Raw genomic sequence first — 20,845 nt, forward strand, 5'->3', positions numbered from 1 at the left:
ATGGAGCAGGACAGGGCAATGGGGCTGGAAAGGGGGCAATGCTCTTGGGGTGGCTCTGAGGCTGTAAGAAAGTGGGACCAGGAGAGGAGGGCAGGGGAAGAAGCTCCCATTGGTGTTGGTCTCACTGCTTAAACATTTCTTGCTGTCCATTTTGTCTCTGTTTCTCTGGGCTCTCTGAAGAGCTGCTGCCCTGTTCCTTTATTACCATGTGTGGTTCTCCAACAAATCAGCACTCAAAAATTTACTACAATTCTTGATTTAATTAATCCCTATTTCTCTCACATGCCTCCCTCCCATCTTTAAAGGCTGGAGCAATGAGACCCTCCTGAGATCAGGGGTGCTGGAAGCAACCCGAGGCGTCTCGTGCCCTTCAGCACAGGCTGGGGGCTGAAGTGCAGGGGAGGCTGCAGCTGTAGCTCAGGAAGCAGCCTCAAGAGGGAGAGAAGGCTTTCTCTCAGGCTTTTACAACCAACGTTCAAAGAGAAATGCCTTTAGAGAAGAAAAGGCCGGGCTTGCTGGCTGTACAAACCCCAGCCCTGCAAATCTGTTCAGTAGCTTTGCTTTCCTTGATGCTCCTCATCTGTTTGATCCTCCCCTTCATTCCTGCTGATGTCTGGGGACTGCCTTCTAAACCTGGGGACTAAAAAGCTGAGGCTGGGATGAGGCATGTCTCCTAAATGATGCAGGTCTGAGTCTCTGCTCCTTGGTCAGAGATGCATCGTCCCTGTGCACGACAGGACAAACAGACTGCAGAGGAGGGGAGCAAGCAGATTTGTTTCTTTGATCTGAAGGATGCCCTGGCACTCTTTGGGTAATGACTGAACAAGGCCAGCACAATTGGACAAATGACCAAAATAATAAATAACAAATGGAAAACTCTGCTTCCAGCAACGAGCTGGCTCTTTACAGGCAGTAAGAGGTTTGCAGCACCAGCCCTAGCAGCAGTGTTGAAAGTTGTCCCAAACATGTAAATGAAGCAAAGCTCTAATGACAGGAGGCCAAGCCACCATGAACCCACTGTATCACGCTGTTAATAGGAAGGGGGCCTCAATTAATTAAACTCTTAAAGGGTGATGCAAAACCATCAGAAGAAATTTGTGGTGCACATAAAGACAAAGTGTGTTGCACCATATCTAATTGCCAGAATAATTATTTTCTGCTATGCAAATTACCAGGAGCAAATTCACTGCAGTACATTTATGTGTATTTAATTATCATCAAGAGCTGGAGTTGAGGGACTAGATTTAATATGTTTGTAATGAAATAGCCAGAATATGTGTGTGTGTTTGCAGAGAACTCGTTATTTCACCACAGCTGGATTTGTTTATTTTAAATAAATCATTATGGCAGATACAGTTTTGCATGTTTGCCCATTTGCCGATTTATCATAAAAATTGTGGTTTCAGTTATATGGGTGGTTTCTATCAAACACACATGACCCCTCTTGCTTGCGAGCTGCATGCTTCTGTGTTTTAAGGAGGAGCTCAACTCAAATAAAAGATGTTAGTTCATGTCAAATATAAAAGTAGAGGAGTAGGAGGAATTGGGATGACCATCCTTGAGAAGAAAGCCTGGGTGGGTGTAGGTTTTGTAACGGGCCACGGGTCTCCATGCTTTTGGGATGACAGTTTTAATTCCAGCCTCGCCCATTTGTAAGCCAAAATGGTTCTTGCTGGATGGTTAGTTGGTGGTATACGTAAAGCAAGTCAGTGCTTTTGGTTTCTAGTGAATATTTTATATATTCTCATCCTACCAAAAAGCCACAGAAATGTGTGTGGGATGCAGGAGCACTGCTGCTGGCCCTGACATGGTTCTTCCCCTCTTAAGCTGCAAATTTTCTGGGCAGTGCTGCAATGAAGATGCTGGGATATCAGTTCAACACTGAAGTTATTAGAAAATATTAAAAATGGGAAGAAATACGTTTGCTATTAAATTTTTTATTTTTATTGTTGTCTGTTAATGGAGCTCTTAGAAGGAAACATCTGACTCTTGCGCCAGGGAAAGGCGAGATTTGCAGGGTATTCAGCTCTTTTTCCTGGGAGAGATGTATTTTATTGTCACTTTCAGAGAGCTCAGCAAGCTGAAATTTGCCTTTTGATTGAATCCCATTTATTCTTGTGCTCATTGTGTGTTAAGTGCCTTGATACCACCTCATGTGCAGAAAGTGCATTTGACAAGTGCTAGCACACCACAAAGTGAGGAGGGTACGGTCCTGGACTATTATTTCTGTGGGTCAGTGTAGGTGACCACGTCGCATAGTTCTCAGCAGCGTTGTGTGCAGCGTGATCCTATCGAAATCTCTGGGGATCTGCAGCTCTGGAGATACTGCTTCATGGCAGTTCAAGCTCAGGTCAGGAAGACAGATCATGAAAAGTCTTCTGCCTTGTGTATTTTTTGCTTCCCTTGGTCTAGAAGCAGTAACCTGGATGCAGTCGACTTCTGCCTAACACCCAGCCCATCCCAAAAACGAGCAGAGAGGCTCCCAAGCTGACTGGTTCTCTGCGTGCAGCAGCAGTGCCAGGTGAAAAAGGGTTTGCAATGCAATTAGCAGCACCAGCCATAGCCACAGAGCCGTGCTTGGCACTTTGCTTCCCCTCGTGGATTCAGGCACCAGCTGCACAACACAAAGCAGGGGTAAGGAGGGGACACAAAGGCACCGTGCTTTGACATGGGGGTGGGACAGAGCCAGCTTCTGGTGACATCGCCTGAGCCCCAAGGGTGCCCACTGAACCCTTATTTGCCGTGTCCCTTTGCTGGTTTGTGTATAATTGATGGGCCCTCCAATGTCCTGCCTCCCCCTCCTCACCAGGACATCCTCTTCTGTGTTCGTTTATTTTTTAAATAATTAACAGACTTTGCGACTGCCTGTCTATACATCCCCCTGGAATTCCTCTCCAGCTGCTCTCATCCATCCCCACAGCTCCTCCCTCTCCTCTGCAATGCTCTTTTCCTTTCACTGTGTCTTAAAAGGGTGCCTTTTGTTTCAGCTCTGCCGTGAAGTGAAATCTCTGGGCACATTTTGAACGGAGTTCCCCTCGCTGCTTGATGGTGCCCTGTAATCTTCCTTTGCCTCCTAAGTGCACAGCAGAAGCCATCACTCCTACAGAAACCGATTTGGGTCTGTATAATTCTTGTAACTCTTGTCTGATGGGCACCTTCTGTCCCTCCCCAAAGTGCCTTTATAAACCACTTAGTGTGAAGGGCTTGGTGCAGCTGAGGATGGACCAGGAACACCCTTCTTACCTCCGCCTTGTCCCCTCCTATGCACCCTCCATGTGGCTGGTGGTGGCCACAGCTCGCTGTGGTTTGGCTGACACCTGGGTGGGTGCAGCTGGGGTTTGAGCAACCCAGAACACATCATCTTCTTCCAATGAATCTGCCTTGCTATGGTATGAGTAGTGGAGAAGCCTTAGCACTTCTCCACACCATTGGGAAAATCAGCTTCTGGAGGTGCTGGCTTCAGTCCTGCTGCCACGTTGGGCTCTGTGTGCTTTGTGTAAATCACCAGCAGCAAGAGGAGGTGCTGCTGTCCAGGTGGAAGCAGTGATTTGTGTGTAAAAGCCCTGGGGAAGTGCTGCTCTATGGGCATGTATTTGGGAGTGAGAATTGCTGGGACTATTCTTGTTGAGCCTGGACCTCTTCTCATTGTGAACAGAAGACGATATCAGACTGTTTCTCTTCTGCCCCATGAGGACCAGCTCCTTATGTTAATAACTTTATAAATAACCTCGCTTCCCACCTTCACTTGCCTTGGCTTGCTGCTCCCCAGACCTGCCTCATAATTGACGCTCAGCCTGTGGCGAGGCCGGGGGCTGTGCCGGCAGTGCACGTATTCATGGCGTGGCAGGCAGGCAGAGAGGACCCTCCCTGACACCATCACTCACAGCAAGCATCAGATACGCAGCTGGCTTTGATGTGGCTCCTGGGTTTGCAGCCTCAAAAGGGGGAATCTTTGAGCCCCATTTGCTCTGCTCCCTGCACCAGGCATCGCAGCAATGCCATAACGGCCAACAACATTGCTCTTGGTGCAGCAAGGCTGCTCTGAAGGTTGTAATATTTAGGGCTGGGGCAGGGAGGGTGGGAGATAGGGCTGCTGGGGGGCACTTGTCAGGGGATGTTAGCCCTGCAATTAGGAGAAGCTGAGGAGGAGGGAAGGGAAGACAGCAAGAGCGATGCTGCAGCAGGGAGGGCTTTGTGTCAGCAAGCAAAGCTTTTCTGCTCAGTGGGGCTGCTGGGATTTGCTCAGGTCTCCTCCCAGACAAATTAACTCAGTACAACACCTGCTCCTTTACTATGGCCAGGCTAACCCTACTGCAGCCCTGGGCTTTCCTTCTCTCTCTCTCTCTTTTTAATGACATGGATGCAGGCTGTGAACTCTCTTCTCTCGTTTTTATGCTCCCCAACCCACCCTTTCCCATGGAGGGTGAGATCTGCTCCCTCAGAAACATAACTGGGAAAAAAAAAAAAAAAGAACAGTTGAACAGTTGAAAGACTTAGAACAAAACCTCACAACAACAACAACAACAAAAAAAAAAAAAAAAGAAAAAACCAACTCCAAAAAAACCCAAGCTGGCAAGAGGTGAAGGGTATGTAATTACTATTCCTTATGCAGCCTGCTAAAGTTGCTTGTTTTAACCATCTGAGGACAGCAGGGAATTTTCCTTTCCAAGAGTCAAACGTGGGGTTTGCATTTTATTTCTTTACAGGAGGGGTGTGGGGAGAAAGAAGTGGACTTGGTTTTCATCGGGATTAGCTAAAGCTCCTTCCACTTTTATGTTGGCAACACGAGGTTTCGTCAGACCTCTGATCCTGCGCTGAATAAAAATATAGCATTACTGTCAAACTGTAAAAACGGAGGGCTTGAACTTAACTGGATTAAAGTGCATTTGCGACAGCAGTCTTTGCTTAATGGAGCCATGGCGTGTGGGGCTGCTGCTGCACTGCCCGAAGCAGCCATCATCCCCGCCAGGGCATCCAGGGGTCCTGTTCCCTGCTGCTGACCGGGCAGCCTCTGGCTGGGTGTTCCCAGGGAATATTTCTCTTGATGCTCCATTATCCCATTGCTGCAGTTCTGTGGATTTATCCTTGACGAGGCACTGTTGGCAGCGGGCTCGCTAGTCAGTAGGGTGCACCTCATCTTCATGGAGATGTATGCACGTGCTTTAATTGCAAATAAATGCACTGAGCCGTATTTGCCTGTAGTTTGGTGTTCGCCTTTCCCATATGAATAAACATCCCTGGCTGCTTGTCTTCATACTCTGTGCACTTTGAGAGGGCTCTCACAGCCTGTTTGCCACCGTTGGCTCTTGGTTTGTTGTTTGGACACTTTTCGTGCCAGATTTTGCAGGTTTTCCCCCTTCCCTAGGATGAGGCAGGGTTTTCCTGACCTCCGCTAATGGTCCAATGTATTGTGGGTTTAATGCTATGTTTTATAATGGAGCTTGAAGGCCTGGGAGAACCCACTTGTGCCACATTGCGTGCTGTGCCTCCCGTCTTGATGAGCGCTTGGATGTATCCCCATATGTCCAGTAATGAGCATGGGCTAATTGCCTAGGCAGATAGAAAAATAGATAGGTAATTTGTAGCTATTTAATTTTACATTAGGCAGAGGGATGTAGGGGCAGAGGCTAATGTTGTTGGCATTTCTTTTCAGGGTTGTTAACCAGATATGCTGCCTCTGGGGCATAACAATACCTCCCTCGGTAGCGCTCTCTAATACTTTTATTACGTTCTTATTAATTTAGCAGTGGCCTAAAGTCTGCGAGGCACCTTCCAAGGCATGATCCCTGCCCTGAGGACCTTACAGACTAATTCCAAGGCATGATACAACCGGGGATTACTCAGTGAGGGCAAGGGCCTAATGGAGTACGAAATGGTTTCTATTAGATAAATGGATAAGGATGAATCAGTGGAAGAGTTAATCACGTCGCTCCCCGTAGGCGCGCGGGGAGAAGCATCTCCTTAGGAGGTCAGCGGCGTGGCTGAGCTCAGCGAGGTCACTCCACGCAGGGAACATGGATGAAGGTTGTCCCTCACCTTCCATCTTCTGTCAGAGCTGAAGCAGAGTGCTGGGGGAGTTTTAGGGGTGAAATCCCAAAGCTGTGCCTTCTTGCCATAGGTTTCAGCTCTCTGGAAGCCAGGAAGCGAGGTTCCAGACAAGAAAGCTCTCTCCAGGAGGCTGGGGAGAAGCCTGGAGGGCAGCAGGAGCTGTGAGAGGCTTTCTGCACTGGGGTGGCCCCAGCACCTGTCCTCCTCATTTGAAGCCTGGAAGCTGCCCAGCACAACCACGGCCGCGGGACAGATGGGGCTGCCGGGCAGCGACAGCTGGGGGGGCAGAGGGCAGCAGGGATGAAAGCGAGACGGGCAGCCCTCCCCGCGCTGCTGAGCCGGTGGGGAACATTTGGTGGCCATGTGGCATCTGGCAGCAGCGCTCGCTTCTCTGGCATTTCCTCTGGTGAAAGGAAAAGCAGAGCAATTTGCTCCCGGGAGGCTGCTCTGCCCCAACCCTTCGGCAGGCGCTGCGGCACAGGCCCCCCCCATCAGCCCCCAGCCCAAGGTACACATCGTCTGCCTTGATTTACTCCTTCATTTGTTTATTTTTTAAATTTATTTTTTTTTTTAACTACCGAGAAACAAACTCTCTGCATCACTTACTTTAAAAACTAGTTGCTCTAGCAACTGGATGCGGGGTTTAGAGTGGCCGGCTGCGTCGTCTTGACATCATTGTTTGATTTTCAGTTGCTGGAGCAACAGATTGCTGGGAAGGACCAGCGAGGTCGAGGTTCCTCTTTCTTTCTTCCTCCACGTTGCTTTTCTTTAGGCCTCCAAGCACCATCGCTGGTTTGCCTTTCACTGAAGTCACACACTGTTAACATATGATGGGAAGATGTCAGGCTGTATTAGAAGAAATGGAGGTTAGGTCAAAGGCTTGTTACAATGGGAGAATTCCTACAAAACTGAAGGGAAGAAAAAAAAAAAAAAAGAGAGAATGAATGAGCCATTATATTTCCCAAGATCAGAGCGTCAGGGAAGACATGGCTCCAGCACACCCAGTGTTAGCCGTTTGCCATGCAGATTTTTTTTGTTGGTTGTTCTGTATCCAAGTTTTTCCAAACCTGAGACACAGCTGGGCTAATAAGCAGGGAATGTAAAATGTCATCAGATATAACTGTATAAGTCAATACCGTAACTCCTTAATTTCCTTTTAATGTAACATTACACTTATATCTGATATTTTTCTCTGATATTTTTTTGCCTTTCCCTGTGTCATCTCTGGCCAGAAAATAGCCATTTAATCCACCCCAGAAAGCCTTCTTCTGCAGTGTGGTACATGGGACAGCGATTTACCTAATTATTTTTTTCCTTAAAGTTAGATATTCCCCATGCTGATCATTCAGGGCTCTCAAGAGGGTGGTGGGAGGATGTTGCCATCTCAGAAGCACCAATGTCACCTCCCACCAGGAGCATGGAGGGATTGTGTCCCCGGCGGGACAAGGGTATCCCAAAGATGACATGCTGAGAGTTCAGTAAGCAGTATAATGTCCTTAATGGAAATGCTCACAGACAAGAATGCTTAACTCCATTTTTCTGGGCTGAGACTTTCTCCTTTGTCTTTTTGCGCTGTGTGGAGGCTAGCAGTTTTCTGGGCCTGGCTGAGCTCTCCGGATGAACAAAAGCCATGTTCCTGCATGAAGCTCATTGTGAGATTTGGCTGGGTTTCCTCTCCGTCAGTGTTTGCAGAGCTTAAGGTGACAACAGCTACAGGCTTTTTTGGTGATGCTGAATTTGCAGTTCTCTGGGTCTGAGTTTTAAATTTCGTCCTGGCATGAGGCTGACCAGGCGTGGCGTGAAGGCCAGAACAAGGGGGAGGCTGGAGGCAGGGTGATGCATGTACTGGAATACAGTTTTGGCGTTGTGCACTAAAATAGCAAGAAATGGGATGTCAAAGGAGGGCCTTTTTTTTTTTTTTTTTTTTTTTTTTTTTTCCTCCAAACATTTTATGCGTTAAACCTAAATGATAAACCACTGCTCTTTCAGGAGGCTGAATGTGTCCCTGATTACCTGACAAAATAGCCATACGTTTTCAGTTTATATTAGTAGATGTAGAGTGGCCTTAAGGGATGCTGTTGGATGGAATGGGATAAGTGAAATGTAAAATGCAGTCTTTAACGTAAATGTAACTGGAAATTAAAAGTAAACTTTGAAAACAAAATAAGAGGAATAGTACTAAAAAAAAAAAAATAAAAAAAAAAGAAAGAAAAATGTTGATGTGAAGATAATGGAAACTGTCATTAAAAGTTACTTAAAAATGTGAGCTTTTGTTCTGAGAACTCCTCCTAATGTGTCTGACCATCCAGCTCATTCCAAATTTCCATAATATATATGTATGAAGTGCAAACTTTTTCACAATGAAGTTATGGTTTCAGTGTTACACCCTCGCTGCCCACAAAATACACAGACTTCAAATTAACAAATATACATGCCTCAAAGTCTACACAATGCCGGCCACAAATATGCATGCAGGAATGCTGGTTGCTAGAGTTTGGAGTCGGCTATTAGCGAACAGTTGTATGGTGTTCAGATAATTTGTTCCTAAATGCCACACACGTACCACATGGTTCAGATGTGGTTAGGGGAGCCATAAAATAGGATTTCAAACTGGTTCTGTCCTTGCTCTTAAACCCAGAGCTCAGCTAGGGCTCAGATGCATCGCAGGCGTCCTCAGTTTGGGATATTGTGACTAGCTGGGTTTTGTGGAGGCTAAAAGACACCGGTGTAGCTGCTTATTAGAGAATATGTGCACGTGCCAGCCTGCAGTGAAATGTACTTGAAATAACCTATGCTATATGCCTCTATGAGGATGATGGCCCTGATGATTTAGCTATTTCTGTTCCAGCTTGAATTATTCATGTATTTGAAAACACTCATGAATTATTTGTGTTTTCACTAAATATATAATTTAAAAACCCAAATCCTTCCGATGAAATACAGAAATGAAATTTTTTGGTCATTAGTGCTGGTGCTCGGAGCTGCTGCCCCCCCTCGGAAGACCCCTCAGCAGTAGGCTCGCTGGGAGCTGCGCTGCCAGGGCACATGGAGGTCTTGGGCGCTAGCAGCGCTGCCGACCGGGGACCCCTGATTCAGCAAGAAAGAGGAAGAGACTTGGATCTAATCCTCAGCTTGTCTGTTTTTCTTGTGAGTAGGGGCTTTTTGAGAATGGTGACTGTTTTGCATGTGCAGATTTAGGCTTTAAGAGTCTGCTTTTGTGGCCTTCGTTCCATGAGCTTCTGCATCTGGATTTAAGGTGCCCAAAGAAAGGGCATGGTCCTTGCCTTACAAAGTCCTGACCCAGTATAACCGCCAGGCTGCTTCAAATACACTCGAGTATTTTGGAGACGTAACTTTATCCTGGCAGCCTCTATGCAGTGTCCAGTCCTGTCCATCATCTTCAGCCTGACAGAAGATGGGCCACCAGCTTACAACTGGAGCACATCACATCATGTGTTCGGGCTAATTTAACAAAAATGCCTTTGTGCTTGATCCAGATCAAATTCGTCCTGCCACGAAATCTGGGAGTACAGATGTGATATTAATAGATGTGGAAGTGCAGCCTCGGCCTCCTCCCCTCCCCAAACATCTGCAGCAGAGAGGGAGGCCGGCAATAGGAGGAGGAATCCTGCAGGGACAGCGGTTCTGCTCTCGTTTAACTGTGTGAGCTTCCCAGCCCTTGCATTAATTTTGAAGAAAGCACTTTGGCATAACTGACAGAAAATCTGGTCCCTTTACCTCAAGGGATTAGTTCCTTCCAGGGGAAGTTTGAATAGCTGCACTCTAATAAAGCATCTTAACATAAGATGTCGTTTTTCTCATTTTTTTCCCCCCTTGCAACTCTCTCATTGCATTAGGACTGCTCTGTACTGATTTATTAGTAGCTGTTTAACCTCTTTTAGCTGTGGATCGAGCCAGAAGGATCTGGCTGGCTGAGAGGCCTTGCTTTCACCTGGATGCAACCTTGCCATCAAGTTCATCCCTGCAGTGCCCAGCAGCAACCACTGAATCCTGGTAAAAATCATTCCTTCTGTTCCATTGCTTCTGAGAGACCAAGACATATGCTTTTTCCTGCTTAAAAAATATATATATTTATATGTATATATACATATATATATATTTATGTAAAATTGACTCACAGTTTTCCGTCCTGTTCCCCATTCTTTTATTTTTTTATTTTTTTTCTGTTGTATTGACTTTATGTTCCACTAGAAATCTTTCACTTCCATGGCTTCTGTCATAAGAATTGAGTCCTCCCCCCCAGCTATTAGTTGATTAACGTGCTCTCACGTACCCTATAGCAGCGACCTCTTATGCTGAGTGCTTGGTGCTTGCGTGTGTGCGCATGTGAGTGAATGTGTGTGTGTGTGTGTGCACTCAACAAAAGCCTTTTTTCTCTTCATCTCTGTACTCTGGGACCGAGGCCAAGTTGTGATTGTAATAATGTAATCTCTTCTGAATACTTGAAGTGATGGGAAAAAAAAAAAAAAAGAAATTTTTGAAAATGAAATAGATTAATCTATACAGCTAGAGGGGGGAAATCATGCATTTTAATTAGCTCCTGAGAGTAATTTTCCTTAAAGTAGTATAAGCCAGGTGTGCAAAAGTATTCTCCTGCCTTGAGAGTCTAGCTTGCCTTTCTGGAGTCCTTGGAGGAGATGGTGGCAAGTGACGAGTTCCTTCAGGACGCTTCTCTTGAAGGGCTTGAACATAAGGCAACTGGACAGGACCTGATTTTGTGAGGCTGCAGTGGGCCTGGAGAAATGTTTTGTTCCTTCACGTAGATGTTTATGGGCTGGCTGTATGAGTCTGGTCTTTGCCTCTTTGTGCCAGGAGTGCAGCACAAATCTCTCACCTTTGCAGGCTCTCCAGCCTCCTCTCCCAGATCTGCAGCCCTCCGCAAAGGACACAGGATTTCAGTGAAAGTGCTGCTTTGCCTCACTCTGAATTTTATATCCCAGCTAGGTATACTGATTTTTTTTTTTTTTAACTTCCTTTTCAATCAGTCACTTTGGCATCATTATGGCTTGGGTTGCTCTTTTCTGAAGTCTGTTTTAATTCTTTACCTTTGTATTTTAGCAGCGAGTTGCCTTGAATTTACAGTTCCTGTTCAATTCCTCTAAGAATAGCACCTAGGTTTCCTCCTCTGCAGCTGCAAACAAGGTTTAAAAGCTTTTGGGATTTCTTGGCAGCTAATAACTCCCAGACTTCAGCATAGTTCATTTTCGAAATGTTTCTCATGCTTCAATCTGGACAGCGTTATGCAGGTCAGGGAATCCTGTCAGACTGGGGGCCAGGGGAGGATGTTCCTTCAAAAGCTTTTTTGGCAAATTAAAAAAAAAAAAAAAAAGCCAAAAGGACCTTTAGGAATACTGCTTAATATCATTTCCATCCAAAATAGGAAAAGCACCTGTAACTGATGCCAAGCACAGGACAAAATAAATAAAAAATCCCCAAGCAAAGACCTCCAACTGGAAATATTTCCTAAATGATCTCACTGAGAATCCCGTAAGTGGCTGGATCAGCTTTGGGGTGAGAGAGATACGGGCCTGAACTCCTTACTAAAAGACAAGAAAAAGCTTCAGAAAACAAAAAAAAAGAGCCAAACACAGATGCAAGCTGTTAGGGCCGCTAGGATTTTTTTTGTTCCTGATTGAGCCCGTTCGACGTTTACGTCGGGACGCTGGGATGCAGTACAACTTGTGGTGGGCAAACAGGTCCAGAAAGCATCATGAAACTATGCATGTAGCTTTCATTCTGTGCCCACACTGGTGCAGAGGCAGGCCCCTTAGGGTGAATATTGTCTTTATAGGCTGGGTATCAGTACCAGAGATGGGGAACGGGGTTGAACTGAACAGCAGGGGACTTGTTTCATGTTGTCCTGGCCTTAGGCAGCTCACCCAGCTGTGCTGCACTAAAAGTGCACATGTTTGGTGTGTTGCCCCACAAGGATAGACGCTTTTAGACTTTTGCCATCACAGAGATTCCTGAAATCTCCCTGAACAACCTGCAAGGTGCTAGCCCCACCAAATTCATTGCCAAGGCAGGTTTTCTCTTTAATTGTGACTGGATCTTTGCCCACACTTGACCTGGAGTCAGATACTGTCTTTGCTTTTTAATGATGCATTGGCAATTAGTATTTATTTTAGATTTAATCAGCAAGTGCATGTCAGCTAATATCAATAATTATGATTGTGCTGTCAGGGAGGAAGGAGATTAAACTTTAGAAGGTCACATCAAAACTCTGAATCTGATCGCAGTGTAAGTCCTAGGCAAGGCTGATGGCAATAACAAGGGAAAGGTACTTAGCAGGTTTAGAGGCACGAGCCAGAGAAAAACAGACAAGATTTTTCTGTGTAGTTGGGCCAAATTGAGTCACTAGGAGACACATTTGGATGTCATATTTTTTTGCTTAGAAAAAAAACACCTGTTTGAAGCTTGATCTGTGCTGTCCAGAATTTCTGTGACTTGTGCTCTGCTTCTCTTCTGCTCTTCTGAATGTTATCCATTCAGAGGGGTTAAGCTGGAAGTACCTTAAGAAGTGAAATCCAGCAGACCTTGCTTCCAGCTACACTGAAAATATTGCAGGGCAGTTTTCCTGATGCATTTCTTGCTGAGAATAAGAAATGTAAACCAACTGAGCCACTCAGATCAGATGTTTCCAACCTGTGAACTGCAAATGAATTTGAGAGGCCTCCCTCCTGTTTTAACAGCCAGGAAAGAGAGCCCTGAAATCTTTCTTTTCCATTGCAGCATATGATGATGAGATAGAAAAGACTGAGACCTGCCAAAACAAATCCTCGTTGAAAGCCTGCTTGGAGCTTTAGAAATGATTTGAAGAACTTATCTGAGTTGAATTAGCTTGCTTAATCACAGCGACACTTTGGCTGAAGACATTCCCTCGTCACGGATGCACTGCAGGCTGCGTGGTGTAATTCAGAGACAGGGACTGGATGAGAACAGCGAGTCCCCGCATTCGTACCGCCGTCTGAACACCCTCAGCTTGCCAGACCGATGCGTTTCATCAAAGCGGACTTCTCTGTCACAGTGTAATAGCTGACAGCGAGGTGTGAGCCTGTAGCTGCAAGTGTATTTAGAAGAGAAAGTAATGCATTTGCCATATGGTAGAAATCGATGTCTGGTAATAGATGTTTCATATATTCCAAGAACATCATTTGCTCTGAATGAAAATTCATACTCTTTAACTCTTTTTTAGCTGGCAGCCTGCTTTTCAAGGCAAGGTCTTGGCTAATTCTGCTTTGTGCAGGATGGTTCTGCTTTGCCTGAGGTCTCAGTGCCTCTGTGCTGAGCGCTGCAGCCTTCCTCTGCCAGTGCCCTCCATGGCTTCAGCTTCATGTTGCCTTCATCCATGGTGCCCAGGGAGCTAAAGGTGTAGAGCGAGGCTTTGTCACAGGCTCAGAGCACTCCAGGACTGCGCCCATTTCATCCAATGCTTATTTGGAAGAAGCAGAGACATTACAGCATTATTGCATAACTCAATATTTCAGTGGGTTTGGAGTTTCATGTCCTGATGTTTCATTTAAAAAAAAAAAAATTTGTTTTAAAAGTTTTAGAGTGCCCTGCTCTGTACTATTCCAAAGAGCCAAGAAGATGAAACTTCTTAACATTGTTCAGAAAAAGCTATTTTTGTCCACATACAAATTGCTGTATAAATAAAAATAATTCTTTATCTTGAATAAGTATGTAGTTGCAAAATACTCAGTTACTTATTGCATTCTTAAAACAAGGAAAACAGGAAAAATACTAAATAATTTCCAAGGCTCGAAGTAAAGCAGAATCTTGTTTTCAGGAGAGGAGTGATCCTTCGGCACTTGATAAGAGCGGTGTTGACAGGTTTCCTCTGGATAACTTAAACCTGATTCCTCTCAGCAAAAGCAATGCCTCACTCTTTCTGAGTGTCTCCAGTACAAATCACCTCTAAATCCTCTTTATACATCACCCTTTAGCAGCAAATATGGGAATGCAACTGTGTATATGTATATTCTGGCCATAGTTATACTTTTCTCCCTGAGATATCTCCTTTTCCCCCACACCATATGGCCCTCTGATCAAGCTGTGTAACTTGATGTGTGTGCATGTAGAGGTCCTGAAAAGATGCATGGCCAAATCCAGGGGCATTTTAAAATGCAGGAGCTTTGCACTTCAACGTGATCCCTTCTGGTGCCAAAAAAATTCACCGGTTCTTATGTGAGTTGCAGGGTTGTGTGGTGGGGTTATGTGTTTGCTTTGGAGCGGAGCCTACAGCCAACCCACAGGGATCACAGCCCATTGTGCTAAGTGTTTTACACACACATAATGAGTAGCTGTATCTACCCCCCAAAAACGCAAATGCCTCTGTAATGAGTCACTTTTGAGAGGCAACATCCAGTCATGTGGAAAGAGGAACAGCTGAGTGAAAGAATTGGGAATTTGTCTGGAGGCTTGGCTGTGCTCGCATGGCAAATCTTGCTGAGGTTGCCCCTGCAGGTCTGCTTTCAGCTTGTTGCCAGCTGCAGGTGAGAGCCTAGGGAGGGAACAAAGCATTCAGAAAAAAGAAACAAGAAGACTTTTAATCTACTGTTCATCCCTACCCCTCCAGGATGACAGCAATGGTGTTACGAGAATCTGTGTGTGTACTTTCTTCACACCAAAACCTGTTTGCCCAAGAGAAGGTTGGAAAGAGGAAATGTTTTCTCCTTGCTTCTGCACATACATGTTTCTGAAAGCTCAGGATAAATAGATTATTTCTGCATTTTTTGGATGTACGTTGCCTGCTTGTGTGGTATGCAGAGAGGAAACTCGATTCTGTATCAGGAAGGTGAATGGGCTGGACATGCAGCAGAAGCTTAACAAATGTAAAATTTTAACAAAAGTCAATGCACTCCCTGTTTGTATCAGTCTTGGACAGTGGGTGGAACCAATCCAAGTCATAAAGTCTTTTAACTCCAGTGAGGGAAAGGATCATGTTGTTCAGACCGCCATCAAACAGGGTGACAAAAGTTATATCTGATGAAGACGGTGGGGCACGTCATCGGTTCAAAACGAGGGAACAAAAACAGAGCAGAGAGTTACAGCCAGCATGCCGGGATGGACTCCAAGAAAATAGCAGAGCTGCTTCTCTGTGTGGATGAGACATTAACAGGACAATGGAGTGAAGAAACACCGTCAAAAAAAAAAAAAAAAAAAAAAAAAAAGACCTTAATTTTCAGAGAGTGACCTGATCTAGTGTTGTCTTCTTCCTCCTGGACTAGTGCATACCCTTCTTGGCTATTGCCAAAAACAGGTGCAGAAGAGGTTTTGGGACCTTGTAATGGCCCTGAAATCTGCAGCTCTCTGCTTTGTGATACGCAAATCATGTGTAGCAACAGAGCAAGGCTTTTCAGTGCTCTTTTCCACCAGTCAGTGAGACCTTGGCTGCAGCAGAGAGAACAGAGTCCAAGGCGTCTTCTCATGGATTGTTTGGATGTTCTGCTGGACGAGGTTTGTGATGCACAGACCTAGCATTTTTCCCAGCAAGAGTGGAAGAGGAATTTAAGGAGAAGGGAGAAAGGAGACTGCTGGTAAGGAGCAGAAAGCCTGCATCTTTTTTACCTGATGTGTATGTAAGTGTCCCACTGCAATCCTACAGCAATGGCCATAAACCCTGGCATAAAGCCTGAGCTGCAGCTTGTGCATGAGAAGATCTGAGAAGCAGCAGGGACCAAGGTACCTGCTTAAACCCTCTGCTGTGCTCTCAGGTGGCTGCCAAGGGATGAAGCACAGCAAGGAATTATTCTGTGCTCTCCTGGAGAAGCTGGACAGGTCTACCAGCAGGAACGAAGGCAGCTGCAGGAAAACACCCACTCAAGACATCAGCTGGCTTCTGGACTACATTTCTACATTGGCTTAACCCATCAGTCCAGTTGGTGCTGGCAGGTTGCATTTTTATTTATTTTTTCTCAACCTATGGGCCTGGGTCAAGATGAATATCTGCCTCACAATGGCACACAAAGAAGAGGAGCTTCCAGGATCTGAGGCTTGCAGATAAGGATCAGAGGACATCTGGTCTCACCCACACAGTCTGCTTTTAGCTGGCTGTGGTACCAGGGACAGGCTCTGGGCAGACATTTCTGAAGTGGCTTGAAGTGGAGAGGATGAAGGAGTTGCTGAGGATTATACGGACCTCTTTTGGAAAAGCAGGAGGGTCTTGGGGAGAAGGCTGGGTGAGAGAAGCTGCCAGATGTGAAGAGCTGCTTAGACAGGGGAAAAATGTCCACAGAGTGAATTGAATTTTCTAAGAGAAGCCGTGCAGAGGTATTCCTGTGCAATGCCTTCATGTGCTCCTCCATACTGTTCTCTCCTCAATGCTGGTCACTGTAGGAAAAGTTTTCAATCTGGTGAGATGCTTCTCTACCCTCAACCCCTACAAAATGCTCATAACAAGCAAAGATATACAAGTTTTGTTTTTTTCAGGTTTTTGTTATTTAAAGAAAGAATCATCTCAAGCGAGGACAATCTATGATCAAACTGTAAAGGTACCTCAAGGATTTGCTGTATGATAAGCACGAATAGAGATTGACGATCTAAAATTGAAACAGAAAGATCCCCCTGAAGCCCCTATCTGAGAGGTACACATCTCTCCCACACACAGAATCACCTAGGGTCAAAATCTCTCCTGGTGTAAACTGGCAGAAATCCATTGAATTCTCCCATAAATCAATTTAATTAAAAGTGTCTTCTGACGTGCCTTTGTTTAGTAATAATGTTAATTTAAGAAGGTGTTATGGTAGGAAAACTAATCTCTTTTTTATACCCCTCCCCCCCAGTCCCTTGGTTCAATTTGAATGTTTTAAAAATGTATTTATTTTTCTAAATGTGAACAATAAATATATTGTTCATGAAGAACCTTTTGTTCTGCCAATACATTTGTGAGGAACACTTATTTGGACTTGTGTGCTGGGGAGGGAGGAGAGAAAGAGCTGGTGCAGTTTGCAGGTATAAATTGTCCACGTATGTAACAAAGATATGTTCACCTGATAAAATAAGACCACCCTCCCTGCAAAACTATACCTGAAGCAGAAAAAAAATCATACTTTTCTGAACCTCTGAAATTATGTGATTTATTTAAGAACTATTTTCTTAAGCTTTCCTACAAATCTGACTACTCCACCGCGACAAACCCATTAGGCCCAATTCGGCCAAATACTCCAGAGCCTAAATTCACCAGCAAATCACTTAACCACAAGCTTAACTTTAAGCACGAGCTTAAGTCTCAGGCATTCAAACCATGCCTGTGTGATTTATTCCTGGCCCTTTGGAGAGCAGGAGGAATGTAATGGGGCCAATCCACAGCTGATAAGGATGCAAAACCTAAGTGACAGACAGAGGTGCTGGGAAATATTTGCTTGACTCTGAACTTGTATATTGGCTGGAGAGGGAGCCCTGGAAAAAGTCTGTTTTCTCCAACTTTGTGTGGTTTCGTCTCGATTTTTCACATCTCCCTTTTCTATGGCAGACTATTCTTCTGCTTTTCACATGGGCTCTAGCCAACCCATGGGCTCCTAAACTTCAGGTGATCTTCCCCAGCTCTTGCTGATGACAACATCTAGCCCATAGGCTTTGGGACTTCTTTGGGGGAAAAAAAGACAAAAAAAAAAGACACGTTGCCAGTCTGCTAGATAGTTTATGGTTGTCAAGAGTCAGATCTCATACAGGTCTTTCTCCCTCTCAGTCTTCAGTGCATGTGGTGCTCTGTGATTTTGGGTTACTTACATGGTATGGAATATGTGTGTTCAGCATTTATCAATTTTCTGTTATACGGGGGGTCTTCCAAAAACCTAATCTTGTAATGTTGGGTGTTGCTACGCCTATCCTCGTTTGTCAAGAAGAGCCCTAAAACTAAGCCGTGCTGGAGACTGCCAGTCCAGTCACTCTTTTCAGCATCCTTGTGATGATGGTACTACCATTTCCAGTCTTTTTCCTCAGGTTAAGGAGCAATCCAAATTATGCACTTTGATACAAGGTAAAAGCATGCATCCTTGTGCAGCGAAGTGATACTGTATGTCTGGATTATTTTTTTTCTTCTTTTAGTCCACCCCAGACCCTGGTGGATGGGCTTCAGCCCTGTCTCACAGGACACAGCTGGTGTCTTCTCCTCCTGGGTCAGTAAGGGCTGCACCTTCCTTCATCTTCCCTTTTGCACTGAATACAGATGTGCATTTTTTTTCCATGCATGAGAAAGAGCATCGGGTAAGTGCTGCTATTGTGAGACCTTTCACCATTCACTGAAACCATATTTGCTTTATTAAAGCCATTTTTCTCTGAAGTTTCCCCATCATTCGCTGGCTGTGTTGAGCTGATGAGACCTCCTCACCTTCTGAGATATTTATAGGTTTACTAAAGAATTTGATGGACAATTTAGTCCTTCAGAGCCAGGATATAAATTTTAGCCTGCATTAAGCAGGAATATATTGGGGATAAACTAATATTTCTTACTTAAAAGCCTTATTTAATTTGATCCAAAGCACCTTATTTTTCAGAGTTAAACATTACTGTTGGAAGTAATTTTAAATTTGCACAACGTTGAACCTAAAAATAGTTCTGAATTGACTTTATAAATGCATATGTTCTTTCTGGGATTGAAAGAGGAAAAAGAAACAGAAAGGAAGGGAAAAAAAAAAAAAGACTGCAGGAGCTAAAATAAAAAAAAGGCAATCCCTTCAACACCGAAATAAAACCCACTAAGTGTTGAAATGAGGTCTAAAGATATTTGTTAAGACTCTGAAGTATAAAGGCAGCAATTATTTCCTTGCAAAGTCTCTCTTTAAGGACTTAAGTAAGAACCTGGAGGAGGCTGCCTCCAGCTAGAAGGAATTGCCCCTGGTTTTATCAGAAGTGAGGGGAAGAAAGGAAGCAATTATGCACTGAACAATGGTGCATTAAGCAGCCCCATTCTGTTCGCAAAACCAGGATCCCTCCCCAGTGTGTTTTCCAGCTGGGCGAGCGGAGGAGATGGCCTCCTGGGGTTGGCTCCCTGGCAGGAGCAGGGACAGGCAGGTGCTGGAGAGGGAAGGAGGGAAGCATTGTGGGACCTCTGAGGTTTCCCTCTTCCCTTCAAGGCCTTGTGATTGGAAGAAAGTCATCCTATGGATCCAGATTTTGTCTTTCCTGTTCCTCTTCATTCTGGCTCTCCACACCCACCGGCTGCCCTAGCTGGTCTCCATGGCTGGACCTCATCCAGGAGCTTCTCGACAAGAAGTCCTTGCATCCTGCTCCTTCCTCGGTTTCCCCAGGCACTTTATATCATGCCAGGAGCATGATGTGGTTTTGCCATGTCTCTGTCTTCCCCTGTTACCTTATCCCAGCAGCAGGAGATACTATGCATGGTTGCCCCATGAAATCCGCCCCAGACCTCACCCCAGCTCAGATGGGGATGAAACAAGAGCTTCACGTGGATTCAGCTCTCAGGCCTAGGGATTTGCAGGAGAGGATGCAGAGGTATCTGATTGACCAGAGAGAGGAGGCACAACACTTTGCCTTCGCTGACCCATTTTTCATTTTTTCTTTCCCCATCCTTTTGCGGCAGGCTCAGAGGCCCCTGCCTTGGATGTTTATTTCTGGTCATCATCTGTGAGAAGTGTTTCACTTCCTTCCTCATGAGCCTGTCTCCAGCTCTGTGTACAGGCTGTACATAGCATGTGAGCAGATATTTCTGCACCCAGGGGTCAATCTGCTGCTTGAGTGACTGCAAGGGTTTGGGTGAAACCGCCTCAATGTCTCAGTTATATACCTGTGCCCTCCACACCTGCCAAGCTGCCAGATGCTTCTCCTTCATTGGCGTGCTGCCTTGTGTGTGCTGGAGGGCACTTTTCCCTTTTTGTTCTTCCTCTGGATATTGCTGACTTCAAAGATATTTTGTTCTCCATATCTCCAGGTAAAACACTTGAGCGCATGATGGGGCAGGGCTGACTTTTTAATGACAGCAGGTCATGAGGTCAGAGAGTCGACCAGTGTGTCTTTGGTCAAAGTGGGCTTGTTGCAGCCTCTCTTGGGACGGTTTCTGCAAGAAGATGTCTTTTTTTTTGGTGGGAGAAAACCAGCCAAGGTAGAGCTGCAGTGTCCCCAGCGACTTGTGTGTCCATCTGGGCTAAAAGAAATTGATGGACTACACATGGACTTCAAACTCATGTAGTGATGGGACCTTGATGCTTTTAATAAACTGTGTATACGCTTCTAGACATCACCCTGGCTAGTGGCATGGACGCAGCCCCTGTTGGGCATCTGAATGTTTCTGCAGTCATTATACTGTGTCTGTGCAGCTCAGGAAACAGCAGGTCAGACCTACTTGTGGTCTCAGGAGTAGACTTCCACTTATCCATGCTATAAGGCTGGAAGCTCGCACTAATTACCATCCAAGCCCAGCTCTGGGGTTTACTGGCAGTGAGGACCTAAAGCCAGTGAGGACTTTGAATGGGTCTGGCAAAGGTGAGAGCAGGGCTGAGTGCTCCACAGCTGTGACCCCCACCAGGTGCCCCCAGTTTATCTCCCCTCTGCCAGTGCAGTAAGGAGGTGATAGCCAGCAGGAATGAGGGACATCATGAAGGTTATGGAGCTCAGCTGTTCTGCTGACACCCCCACCCAGGATATATATACCCCTCCAGTCCCACTGGCAGGGTTTTGTGTCTCCTTCTGGCTCTTGTGTGTGCTGGAAATCCTGGTTTGTCCTCCCCCCCCTTCACCAAGGTAGGACTAACACTATAGTTTTGTTAAAAGGTCATTTTCTTTAATTTGAGGATGGGTCTGTTGCTCTGTTTCTGTC

At 45.4% G+C, this 20,845-nt stretch overlaps 1 protein-coding gene across 7 annotated transcripts in view; it reads left to right on the top strand.

Annotated features, from left to right (window-relative positions):
- LOC309882458 (uncharacterized protein) overlaps positions 1–20,845 on the top strand; it is a 248,765-nt gene that overhangs the window by 43,010 nt on the left and 184,910 nt on the right. For 3 of the 7 annotated variants that reach the window (XM_082769581.1, XM_082769582.1, XM_082769580.1), the window contains 4 exons: positions 9,015–9,195; positions 9,951–10,062; positions 10,912–11,013; positions 12,802–13,694. The exons of 3 other annotated variants lie outside the window; for them this stretch is intronic. In XM_082769581.1, coding sequence (XP_082625707.1) covers positions 9,015–9,195; positions 9,951–10,062; positions 10,912–11,013; positions 12,802–12,875 — 469 coding nt within the window. In that variant the 3' untranslated portion in view covers positions 12,876–13,694. Of the gene's footprint in view, positions 1–3,029; positions 3,119–9,014; positions 9,196–9,950; positions 10,063–10,911; positions 11,014–12,801; positions 13,695–20,845 lie in introns of those variants that run through there. One more of the 7 variants, XR_014318291.1, reaches the window with a different exon arrangement.

This window comes from Aythya marila (genome assembly GCF_965140915.1).
Source record: "Aythya marila genome assembly, chromosome: 11".
Taxonomy (NCBI): domain Eukaryota; kingdom Metazoa; phylum Chordata; class Aves; order Anseriformes; family Anatidae; genus Aythya; species Aythya marila.